This window comes from Penaeus chinensis, chromosome 15 (genome assembly GCF_019202785.1).
Source record: "Penaeus chinensis breed Huanghai No. 1 chromosome 15, ASM1920278v2, whole genome shotgun sequence".
Lineage (NCBI taxonomy): Eukaryota > Metazoa > Arthropoda > Malacostraca > Decapoda > Penaeidae > Penaeus > Penaeus chinensis.
The window spans coordinates 21333587-21346086 of NC_061833.1; the positions used below are offsets into that span (position 1 = coordinate 21333587).

The following is a 12500-nucleotide window of genomic DNA, read 5'->3' on the forward strand; positions in this document are numbered from 1 at the left end:
GAACGGAGAGTCAGACCTTCCCTTCCAAGTTAACTCTGACGGAAGCAGCTCCGAGAACTTCAGCATCACTAAGGCCAACGTGACTGGACTGTGCTCCCTGCGCCGCTCCAAGTCCGCTTCCTTCAACGTTGATCAGGTATGAGATCAAATGAAAAGAATGGTGTATAAGATAAGCTTATACGCATTTTATACTGAACTTATTAACTTTTAAGCTTAAAAAGGGAAAATTGAATATACACTTCGGTTTCATAGGCAAAGCACAATGCTACTCTCTAATGATTGCTTATTTATATACTGTAATTTTTCAGAGTGTGCTCACCGGTTCAGTTGTGGTGGAAAACGCTCGTACCAACGCCGACTACACGGTAACCTTTGCCGGTGTTGGAGAAGCTCCAGCCCAGACTGTTTCTGGTCAAGTTGTAGAGCGTGTGGACAAGCTGTTCGCCGATATCCAGATCAACTTGTTAAACCTTGTGCCTCAGAACATCGCCAGCTACAGCGCAAGATCGGGTCATGACCTGCTTGAAAGCGCAAGCAACTTGGACGGCAATGATATGAAGGACGTTCACAGCGCCGGCTTCAGGAAGGCTTTGCGAGAGATCGTAGAGAAAACCATGTCTTCCAACGTCAAGGTGCAGATTAACAAGTCCATCCAGGATATGAAGAATGCTTGATCTGCCAACGTCATTATGAAATTGTGAGTGTACGGAGAGACAAATAAACACTAGCGATTAAATTTAAAATCATAATTATATTAGATTTATCCTTTTCCTTTGAGCATATTTTCAATAAGCGGAAGTACTGTAAGAGGAAGAGTATCTAGACTTACAAGAAACTGATCGTAAAGAAGTCATTTTGAATGAGAGATCATGATTGAGTATATATAAATGTGCAAAGTAATTCCTATAAACGTATATACATGCACACGCACATATACACACAGATATACATATACACACACACATGAACATTTATACGCACACACATATATACAGTCACGCACACACATTACAAATACATACACCACACACATATTCATGATATGGAATATTTTCGCAAGACAAAAGTTGTATTTGACCGGTTTCGATTATATATTCGTCAGAAGGTATAACACACATATAACACACACATACACGCATGAATAAACATCCGAATACAAAAACATACAAATGCACATGCACAGATATGAAATCTTGCGCATGTTTCGAAGACATGCCAAAATGATCTTGAATTATGAAAGAGGTTGAGATCTTTTTACATTTAAATTGAGGGTAAGTACAGTGAAAAGCTAGTCGCACTAGAAAAGACAAACTTAATTGTTCGTGTTGGTCTGTTTTTGTTTTTGTTTTTTATTGTTATTATCAGAATGATTAACTTCCCTTGCCAGTTGCCTTGCCTAGTATCGGACCAGAACGCTATCACAGGTGAGGAAGTATGTTAGGTCAAAAGGAGACAAGTGAAACTAGGCGGCCCGTAGAGTATAGTTAGGTCGTGGAGGCTGACATTTACAACTTGGCTAACCGCGACACGTCCATCGATACATACATATATACACATTCTGTGTATATATGCACACATTCATAGGGGAAGTATAAACATCTACACATATGGTTGTGTATGTGATGACGTTATGATAAAGAAAATAATGAAAATGAATAAATCAGATGAATTTATATTTACAAGTTATTTGAAATTCGCAAAATAAACCGTCTATATAATACACACAAATATATATATTTGATATCATTTTGGATAATTTTTTCAGCTCCTAGCCGCCGGTTTGTTTTATGTCCCTAACTAGTTTTAACATGAACAGAGTTCAGTCTGACAAGGTATTTATTGAAATGAATAGATATATAAATCATATATTAATGACTAAAAAATAAAATCTATGAAGAGAAAGATAATTTTTTTGAAAAGCATTGATCAGAATTGATAGTACCACATGTGGAGATACGGAAACATCAGTTCGTCATTGCATTTACAGAATAACGTAATTCTGAAGACATACAATTTATAAACACTACTGTATATGTATTCATAAACATATGTATAAAGTATGCATACGTATACGTACAATCGCACATGTCTATATGTATATATAATGATATATATGTATATAGATATACAAAATGTATATGGATATGTATATATATATATATATCACACATAAATATACACACACATGTATACATACATATACATACCGTATATATGTGTGTGTATTTATGTGTATATATATACAAACAGACATATATACATTCAAAGGAAAACTATATTGCATTTTGCGGAAACGTTAATTATGCTTACTGTTCTTTCAAAGAAATTCATATACGCCTTATTTCTGTGAGGATATATATATATACTTATGATAAAATTAATTGTGCCCAATACTTTAATTTTAGGGGTTTACTAGTATAGAATTCATAGCCAAACTGAATCACTTTTCACAGGAGTGTAGGATGTTGAGTGGCACTACTATCAATCAATATGTTTTTATGGTATTCCGGAATATCAGACCTTTTTATTTTTTATTTGATTCACCAACGATAAGTTCGTTGTTTCTGTTAACTCATGCAAAAGCTTTCACTTGCATTCTATCGTCAAAAAAAAACGAATTTAACTGCAGCGACATTTACACTCGAGGGGTTTAGAGGTTCTGCTTTTATCTTATCTGGTTATCTATTTATAATTATTACTAATTTCTTGTTCTTTCAAATCTATTGTTTTGTCGGTAGGTGAGCTGCTTTCTGTTTAGTCTTGGGTGTGTGTATATGTTCGCGTGAAGATGTGCTTGTATTTATTCGTATAGTTGCAAGTGCATATACTGTGTATTGCTGGAAATGACAAATAAAAATCAAAAGCTGTATAACAAAAAAGCACGTTCGTTATCAGTTCATATCGCAGCAGTGCTTCTCTCAATATATGCACAAGCGCGCTTGTATGTCTACATACGCGAGTGCCAAATTTTCAATATGAAATGTATATGAAACATACGTTGAAATGCAGTACATTTTAATCAAAAGTGAGTGTACATCATCAAGACAAGTGAAAAATTCATCTTTATGCCTAAATTAAAAGGTGAACAATGTTCCTTAAACAGTCATTTTAGCCGAAGAAGAGCCAGCCGAAGGTGATGGTGCCGCCAGTGGGGAGCGTGAGCGTGGTGGTGAAGCAGGTGGGAATGAAACACAGCAGGACGCAGCGGGTGAAGGTGACGCTCACTTGACGACGGTCTTGCACACTGTCACTCTGTTCCTCGCTCACCAGCTTGTAAACGGGAAGATCGCCACAGAAGTTGGCGAGATCGGAGCCGATCTCTTCCTCAGGATTATCGAGGGAAACAGCGGAAACTCTGACGTCAGACTCAACCCTCATGCCATCATCCTGATGGCCTTTGATGAAGGCTACTTGTTGCTCGAAAGATTTAACCAGTCGCCTCACGTAACACGCCTCCTGGGATACCACTCGGGATGCTGCTAGACCCTGCGAAGTTCAGAAACTTTTAGGTATTTATGCTTATTTCCCCTATTTACTTATAGAAAAAAATCTTATGCACTATCAATTCAGCAAAATCAGTAACGTAAAACATTGATATTTTTTTCAGTCGACCGTAATAACTTGACAAGTATTACTTACTACACTATAATCCTCCAGAGTCTCCACATCATCGAAGTCGTCGGATTCGGGCATGTGGAAATGAACCTTCATGGCAAGGCGGTCTACATCCACCTTCATGCATTTATTTTCAGCATTACTGCTTCCCTTGTAACATACTTGGTAATCCTACCAAAAGAAACGGCCTTTTTTTTAATATTGATATTTCACATGAGAAATAAGCTTTTCAATGATCATGTAGGTATCTGACCTCTTCTACCAATACATGTGTAGAAAAAGCAAGAAGCATGCCAACAGTGTGTCCATACCTGAAGCTCAGCCAGGGAGAAGCCCAAGAGGCAGGAAAGCATCAGCCAAGCGAACATGGTGTAATCTAAAAAGAAAATGGACTAATCAACTGATACGAAAGTAACATCATGAAATTTATGAATTTCACAATCAATGAAAATATATATGTAAACGCACTGCGAAACAGCACTCCATGGACATATTTAGGCTGAAATGAAGAGACAGAATAACTAAAGGGGAATTATAATAGGTGAGATAAAGATAATCCAATAGAAGGGCATTTGTTTATGTTATGTAAGATATTTAAAGTGATTATATTGTTACTCAATATTAGGATGTAAAGAGATACGAGTAAGAAATGAATCACTCACCAGGGAGAGATAGGATCAGTGATGTGAGATCGTTCTCGAGGCTTATATAGTTCCAGCAGTGTCACACGACCTTTAAAAATTACGAACTGTTGTTAAAGGTTCCTACTTCAGCACCACCTGTAAAAACATTTTCACTCTATATTCTCTATTCAAAATCTGTTGATCGGTAAATCTTCAGTTGATTAAAAGAAAGATGTATCAGCAGTTTTTTTTTTTTCTGCATTAATTTCACTTCCATTCAAGTTTTCTGAACATCCATTTATAGGAATGTGTGTATGTATATGGTGTATGTGTATATGTTTGTGTGCATGTATATGTATGTGTGTATATATATATGTATATAAATATATATGTATACAGATACATAACATATATTTATAAGTAAACGCTTATATATATAATGCATCTCAATTTACATGTATGTGTATATTTTTTCATGTATGGAATACATATATTTTTCAAAGCGTCCGAACTATCTCGACCGGTGGCGATGTTTCGGACTGAGCAGTGTGATCATATATTCAAATGATCGCTTTCCATAAAATTATGTAAGTTATATGTCATCCACATAAATGGCCTCAAGATAAACCCAGATAAAACACAATGTATCTTCATAGGTAGCCGCCAAAATTCCAGTAAACACCACCATAAAATTTGAAGACAGCTACACAAGACCGAGCACTTCCGTAAAAAAACTAGGCGTACACAGTGACAGATTCATGACATTTGAGAACCACGTCGACAACATCCATAGGAAAGTAATGGGCACACTAATTTACCTAAGCCACATAAAAAACAAGATCCCTACTGAAACAAGGATATCCGTAATACAAACACTAGTTCTCAGTATAATCAATTATTGTTCAAACATCTGGTCCACAATAAACAAAGGTCACTTTCGGAAAATCCAAAAATTACAAAACTTTGCTGCGAGACTAGCGCTTGGTAACGTAAATAAGTATGACCACATTAACCGCACATAAACAAACTAAATTGGCTAAAAATGTAAAAAAAAAAAAAAAAAAAAAAAAAAAAAAAAATATGTAACTATGACACTTGCGTACCAATTCCCAAAATAATCCAAGGGGTTTATCCAAAGTGGCTATCAATCCTTCCAACCGTAGGTAACACAACCTGTGTCTAAACAAGACAGGTAAACTCTCTACACATCAAAAGATCACGCACAGATATAGGTTCACGGCAGACACTTACACGTGGACCCATGATTTGGAACAAATTACCAAATATATGAGAAATATTAGAAACTCTAATATATTCAAAAATAAATTAAAAGAACATCTCTTGAATCATCAATGACATCAGGTTTCAATATATACAAATAGGCATGACTATGTACTGTCATTAATTATATGGGTAACTTATATTTACATGTACTGTAAAATACCTTTCTCTGTAAAGAGAATAACTATTATATTTACTGGAATAAAGTATTTTGAATTTGAATTTGAATTTAACTCATACATCTCACCAATTGTTCGAATAATCCCATATGTAAAGCACTAAACCTCGCACGACAGATCTGTCATAATTGGAAAAAACTTTCGTCATTTAACACGAATCCTACATGATAATTGCGATTTTGCTACCCCCATATCCACTTGGTCAGAGTGTACGATGTGAACCTAAAACAAAAAAGAAGTGGATGCTAGAAATATTAATGAACTCGCCAGAAAAGAAAATCGCAGTTTTCGGACTATACCACCATCCGAAAGAGCCCCAGTTTCTACATATATCTATAAACATATATATATATATATATATATATATATATATATATATATATGGATATGGATATATATATACATATACAAATATAAATATATGTATATATATGTATGCGTGCTGCTTTAGAGAAGACTCCTGATTGAAAACTTATTAACTTCCATCCGTATTACGCCTTTCGCGATGTATTCATAGCTATAGAATTTGAAAAAGCCTTTCATGGAATTTCTATTTCTTTTTCATACTAGATTTTCCTTCCTAATGCCATTTCAGAAAATGCATTCTCAGCAAATATCAAATATATATTGGATGGTAAGAGAGTTCAAGGGACACTTAACCGAGCCATCAGGTGAGTCCTCTGGTGCACGGCGAGATGAGTTGATGAAATATATATACATATAGATGCGTAATAACTATCATAATTTTAGAAGACTGTTTTATTGCTAGGATTATATTTGTACAGACGTAATCATGTTGAGGATCGTGAGTCTGGCAGCGACTTTGGCCGTGTGTGTGGCACGACCCAACCAATGGGACGACCAGCTAGGGCTCTTCCCTGCTGACGGAGGGGACTCTCAGCCCATCTTGCCTCGCGCCGTCGCCAACCCTACCACGCCCAACCAGATACTCGACGCAGTGCTCGAAGGAGCTATCGCATACATGGAGTAATATTTTCTTATCACAGTTCCATTGATCATTATTATTTTTGGGTGTTATTTTATAGGCGTTGTTACCATTATCCATTTCATATCCTGATTTTTTTTCGTGTTTTCTTTGACAGAACGCTAGGATGGTGTGACTCGAAAAACGTGCAGAACGGAGAGTCAAGCCTTCCCTTCCAAGTTAACTCTGACGGAAGCAGCTCCGAGAACTTCAGCATCACTAAGGCCAACGTGACTGGACTGTGCTCCCTGCGCCGCTCCAAGTCCGCTTCCTTCAACGCTGATCAGGTATGAGATCAAATGGAAAGGTGTATGGGATAAGCTTGTAGGCATTAACTTATTTAACTAATTTACTTAAATCCCTCATGAGATTTAGATTCTGTTTCTTAAAGAAAACTCAATACATAGTATCTGATTATTAATTACTTAAATTATGATTTTTTTTCACAGAGTGTGCTCACCGGTTCAGTTGTCGTGGAAAACGCTCGTGCCAACGCCGACTACACGGTAACGTTTGCCGGTGTTGGAGAAGCTCCAGCCCAGACTGTTTCTGGTCAAGTTGTAGAGCGTGTGGACAAGCTGTTCGCCGATATCCAGATCAACTTGTTAAACCTTGTGCCTCAGAACATCGCCAGCTACACCGCAAGATCGGGTCATGACCTGCTTGAAAGCGCAAGCAACTTGGACGGCAATGATATGAAGGACGTTCACAGCGCCGGCTTCAGGAAGGCTTTGCGAGAGATCGTGGAGAAAACCATGTCTTCCAACGTCAAGGTGCAGATTAACAAGTCCATCCAGGATATGAAGAATGCTTAATTTCCCAACGTGATGAAACCATTGTGAGTGTACGGAGAGACAATTAAAAACAAGTAATCGTAAACGTATACTCTGGCCAATCCTATCTTGTTTTAGTTGGTTGTTTTTTTGTGTGTGTGAATATAAGTATATATACTTATATTCACAGATATACATCCACACACATATATAAATCCATGTGTCGTGATCAGATTTGCAATCTGACGTGCATGCACGACCAGTTGTAGCCACAGACTAATTAAAAATTATGAGGCAAAGAAACTACTGTACATGCGCAAGAACCAACTGGAGACGAAACACCTGCAAAGAACCGTACGTTGTACACCGAAACCATCGTAGAAATAAAAGAAAAAAGTACTAAAGTATTTTGACTCTATGCCGTTAAGGTGAGGATGCACACCTGAGGGAAACCCGCCACAGGCACACGTGAGACAGAACGTAGTCTTGGGTTGGCCGGGACGTCACTGTCGCTCTTTTATCTTGTTTAATTGCCGAACTCTATAATGGACAGTGGATAACATTTATGGCCTGCAACATGATACCCGAAAGTAAAGGAAATTATAATAGTTTGTGTATATGTACTCGCCTGGCAAATCACCAGATCTCACCCATTTATTTATTTTCCGATATTACTTTATCATTTCCCTTTGAGTTAATTCTCAATAAACAGAAGTGTTGTAAGAGGAAGTAGAATTACAAGAAATATAGTGTTCAGCATTAATGGCCCAAACAACGTGTTTTACACTGATCATAAATGAAGAGGTTTTAAATGACAGCTGATGATTGAGTCTCTATATGTAAATGTGTAAAGTAATTTCTATAAATACTCATATGAACACACGTATACTTTCACGTAACTACATTCGTGCTCGCTCACACATATGTGTACAAACCCTTACATAGTTATCCACATCTACTCGCACAAATACACACGTATATACACAAATACACGCACATGTATATTATACAAGTACACATACACACATACATGTACGCGCATGCATACATATACGCACATACATGCACATTTACACTTGCAAACAGACGTACACTTGCGCACAAACAACACTCGTACACGCATGCACACACATCCGAACACAAACACACATACGTACTCATACACATACACATGTGTTATCTTATTGTTTATTCCTATTTAGTCCGTAAAGGCCGAGTTGACGGATCTTTTCCGTTTGGCGTACAGCGCTAAAATTAATTTTAATATAGATTTTCTTATGTATTTTTGTCCGTAGAATCCGAATATGACAACCGTTTTATGGAGAAACGAACCTAACCTAACCCCTAACCTAACCTAACCTAACCTAACCTAACCTAACCTAACCTAACCTAACCTAACCCAACCCAACCCCTAACCTAACCTAAACTAACCTAACCCAACCCCTAACCTAACCTAACCTAACCTAACCCAACCCAACCCCTAACCTAACCTAACCTAACCTAACCCAACCCCTAACCTAACCCCTAACCTAACCTAACCTAACCCCTAACCTAACCTAACCTAACCTAACCCCTTGTATATAATACTGAATATTACGACTTTTTAAAGTTTGAATTCCTTCAGTAATAGATAGGAAGAAAATTACTTTAAAGGCAAATAACTCATAAACTGTTAATTTCTCCAAAAAAAATAATGTGATATTCTGATTCTACGGACAAAAATACATAGAAAAATCTATATTAAAATTACTTTTAGCGCTGTACGCCAAACGGAAAAGACCCGAGTTGACTTCAGAGTAGCTAATCTGTACATTCAGCCGTTATTAGTCTAATCTGTATATTCAGCCGTTATTAGTCCGTTAAGGCTTATCTTAAGTCCGATATGCGAAGCTGAGCTTGTGGGGAGCCCGGCCTGTGTTGACTAATGTCGACTCGGTAATGTATGTCAGCTGGTGCTGACTCGGCTGAGATTTAGTCCTTACCCGCCGTGGTACCCAGCCACAGCAGTAACCCCCAAGCGACAATTGTAACTTCTCTCACCTGGGAGGGGTGCGAACCGTCAACCTCTCAGTTGAGAGGTCGACATGTTACCACTTGTTTATACTAGCTTATTATTAACAGTTTTTATAGGTGGAGAAAGAATAAAAGTAAACCAGAAATTCATGACTAGGCGATTTTCAGGACAGACTATGATATACTACATTTCAGGGGGAAATTACGATATTCCTACACATGCACGCATATGAACTCTTACCAATGTTTCGAAGACATGCCAAAATAATCTTTAATAATGAAAGAGTAGGCCAGCGACTTTGAAAAGGTAAAGATCTTTCTACATTTATATTGATGGTATTGAAAAGCGAAAAGCCAGTCGCACCAGAAAAGACTTAAAACTAATTGTTCTTGTTGCTCTGTGTTTTTTCCTGTATTTTTTCACCTGTCCTTTCTAGCCAATTCCCTTGACCAGTATCGCATCAAAAGTATACTAGGTCATAGGCAGAGTAGTGAAACAAGGCAATATGAGTTCCGGTAGCTTAATTCTACTGGAGATTGACATTTACAACTCAGCTAACCGTCCATCGATACATGTTTACATATACACATTGTGTATATATGTATACATTCATATAGTACGTATAAACAATTAAAACCATACATATGTATGTTTGTGCGTCATATTTCATAAGGTGAAGGTGACGACGTTACGATAAAGAGAATAGTGAAAAGAAAGAAATCATATATTTACATTTACATTTACATGTTATTTGAAGATCGCAAAACAAACCGTTTGTGCATCTATCTGCGGATGAAGTAAGAGAGAAATAATAAATATGATATATATATAATATATATATTGGATCTGCTTCCTATAAATTTTGCATGTCCATAAATCCTTTGCTCATTTGACCTTTCCTCCCTGCCTTTACACAAGGTATATTTCCCATTGAGGAATGTGGTTGGCTAATGTCCACACACAAACAAACACACGTACAAACAGATATACATCAAAGTTGTATGTTTCTGTGTAATATAGCACACACACATGTACAGCAAATGTAAATGTATGCATACATATGCACAAACACACATATATATGTGTGTGCTTTCAGGTATAGTGTGCTCCCTATACCTGATGTGTTAATCACTTCTGTGATTAACACATTAGGGGCAATTTTGGCAGCTCTTAGCCGCCGATTCAGTTTATGTCCCTTATTAGTTTCATCATGGACAGAGTTCAGTCTAGCAAAATAATAATACAAGTAAATAAATAGATAGATTATATACATTAATGAATAAATGTAAGATCTTTGAAGAAAATAGATTACATATATGAAAATCATAAACCAAAATTGATAGTTCCACATGTGGAGATACAGAAACATCAGTTCGTTATTTCATTTACAGAATAACGCTATTCCGAAGGCGTATAATTGGAAAACACTACTGTATATGTATGTACAAACATATTTGTATAAAATGTACATACGTTTGCTCACATAGTCACACGTTTATATGTATATATGATATTTGTACATACATATGCAGATATATAAATATATAAATGAATGTATATATATACTACACATACACACACATATATAGGTATACATATATACATTCAAAGGAAAGCCATATAGCATTTTGCGTAAACTTTATAATATTTGGTGCATAAATTATACTCATTGCTTCAAAGAAATTTATATACGACTTATTTCTATGAGGGCAAATCTACTTACGGTTGAAATTATTCTACCCTATTCCTTGATTTTAGTTTACTAATATAGATTGTATGCCAAATTGAAGCACATTCTTTATATGTCCTTACGATGAAGTTGCATGGTGCTATTATCATTCAGTTTTTTTCTCAGAGTGACAGACCTTTTTCTTTTTTGTTTGTTTCACAAACGAGAACTTAATGGTTTCTGCTTGCCCAAGCAGCTGATTTCATCTTATTGTAATGGCATTTGTACTCCAAGGGTTTGGGGGGTTTAATTTTATCTTATCTAGTTATCTATTCATAATTATTACTCTTTCAGTTATATTACTTTGTCTGTGGGTGAGCTCCCTTCTGTTTACCTTTGGGTGAATTTTGATCCTTTTGTTCGTATAGTTGCAAGTATTAATTTATGTAGTGTATGGGATGAAATGCTAAATATGACAAATTAAAATAAATAAAGCGGTATAACAAGGACACATATTCTTTATCAATTCATAGTGCAGCACCGTTTCTCTCATATAGAAACACGCGCGTGCTTGTATGTCTATATACGCGAGTGTCAATGTTCCTATATGAAATGTACATGAAAGGCACGTTGAAATGCAGTACTCTTTAATCAAAAGTGAGTGTACATCATCGAGACAGGTAAAAGACACTTATATTAAGCCAAAGTCGAAGGTGAACAGTCATTTTAGCCGAAGAAGAGCCAGCCGAAGGTGATGGTGCCGCCAGTGGGGAGCGTGAGCGTGGTGGTGAAGCAGGTGGGAATGAAACACAGCAGGACGCAGCGGGTGAAGGTGACGCTCACTTGACGACGGTCTTGCACACTGTCACTCTGTTCCTCACTCACCAGCTTGTAAACGGGAAGGTCGCCACAGAAGTTGGCAAGATCGGAGCCGATCTCTTCCTCAGGATTATCGAGGGAAACAGCGGAAACTCTGACGTCAGACTCAACCCTCATGCCATCATCCTGATGGCCTTTGATGAAGGCTACTTGTTGCTCGAAAGATTTAACCAGTCGCCTCACATAACACGCCTCCTGGGATACCACTCGGGATGCTGCTAGACCCTGCGAAGCACATTAACTTTTAGATATTTATGATTATCTCCCCAATTAATGAAATATTGAATCTAGACAGTTGAATAAGCTGAAATGCTCTTTCATGCACTAGCAATTCAACAAAACAATAACGTAAACATTGAGAAAATTGTATTTTAGTTCATGGTATTCAGTGATGACTTGACAAGTATTACTTACCACACTATAATCCTCCAGAGTTTCCACGTCATCGAAGTCGTCGGATTCGGGCATGTGGAAGTGAACCT

The 12500-nt window shown here is 37.0% G+C and overlaps 4 protein-coding genes across 4 annotated transcripts in view; 2 read left to right on the forward strand and 2 right to left on the reverse strand.

The window, feature by feature from the left end:
• Nucleotides 1-732, forward strand: part of LOC125032887 — a 2218-nt gene extending 1486 nt beyond the window's left edge. The window contains exons 3-4 of the mRNA XM_047624274.1: nucleotides 1-136; nucleotides 309-732. The exon at nucleotides 1-136 is cut by the window's left edge and continues 33 nt beyond it. Coding sequence (XP_047480230.1) covers nucleotides 1-136; nucleotides 309-674 — 502 coding nt within the window. The 3' untranslated portion in view covers nucleotides 675-732. The remainder of the gene's footprint in view (nucleotides 137-308) is intronic.
• A 2266-nt stretch (nucleotides 733-2998) lies between these two features.
• LOC125032942 lies at nucleotides 2999-3977 on the reverse strand. The gene is made up of 3 exons (XM_047624346.1): nucleotides 3927-3977; nucleotides 3640-3786; nucleotides 2999-3486 (listed from the first exon to the last, which is right to left on the reverse strand). Exons 1-3 carry the CDS (start codon nucleotides 3966-3968, stop codon nucleotides 3109-3111), a joined length of 567 nt encoding a protein of 188 aa, XP_047480302.1. The 5' UTR covers nucleotides 3969-3977; the 3' UTR covers nucleotides 2999-3108.
• The window catches only part of LOC125032941, a 9752-nt gene continuing 250 nt past the window's right edge, over nucleotides 2999-12500 (reverse strand). The window contains exons 2-4 of the mRNA XM_047624345.1: nucleotides 12433-12500; nucleotides 11862-12243; nucleotides 2999-3100 (exon numbers count right to left, since the gene is read on the reverse strand). The exon at nucleotides 12433-12500 is cut by the window's right edge and continues 79 nt beyond it. Coding sequence (XP_047480301.1) covers nucleotides 11866-12243; nucleotides 12433-12500 — 446 coding nt within the window. The 3' untranslated portion in view covers nucleotides 2999-3100; nucleotides 11862-11865. The remainder of the gene's footprint in view (nucleotides 3101-11861; nucleotides 12244-12432) is intronic.
• Nucleotides 6492-7856, forward strand: LOC125032888. The gene is made up of 3 exons (XM_047624275.1): nucleotides 6492-6685; nucleotides 6802-6970; nucleotides 7133-7856. The coding sequence occupies exons 1-3, from the start codon at nucleotides 6492-6494 to the stop codon at nucleotides 7496-7498; spliced, it is 729 nt and encodes a 242-aa protein (XP_047480231.1). The 3' UTR covers nucleotides 7499-7856.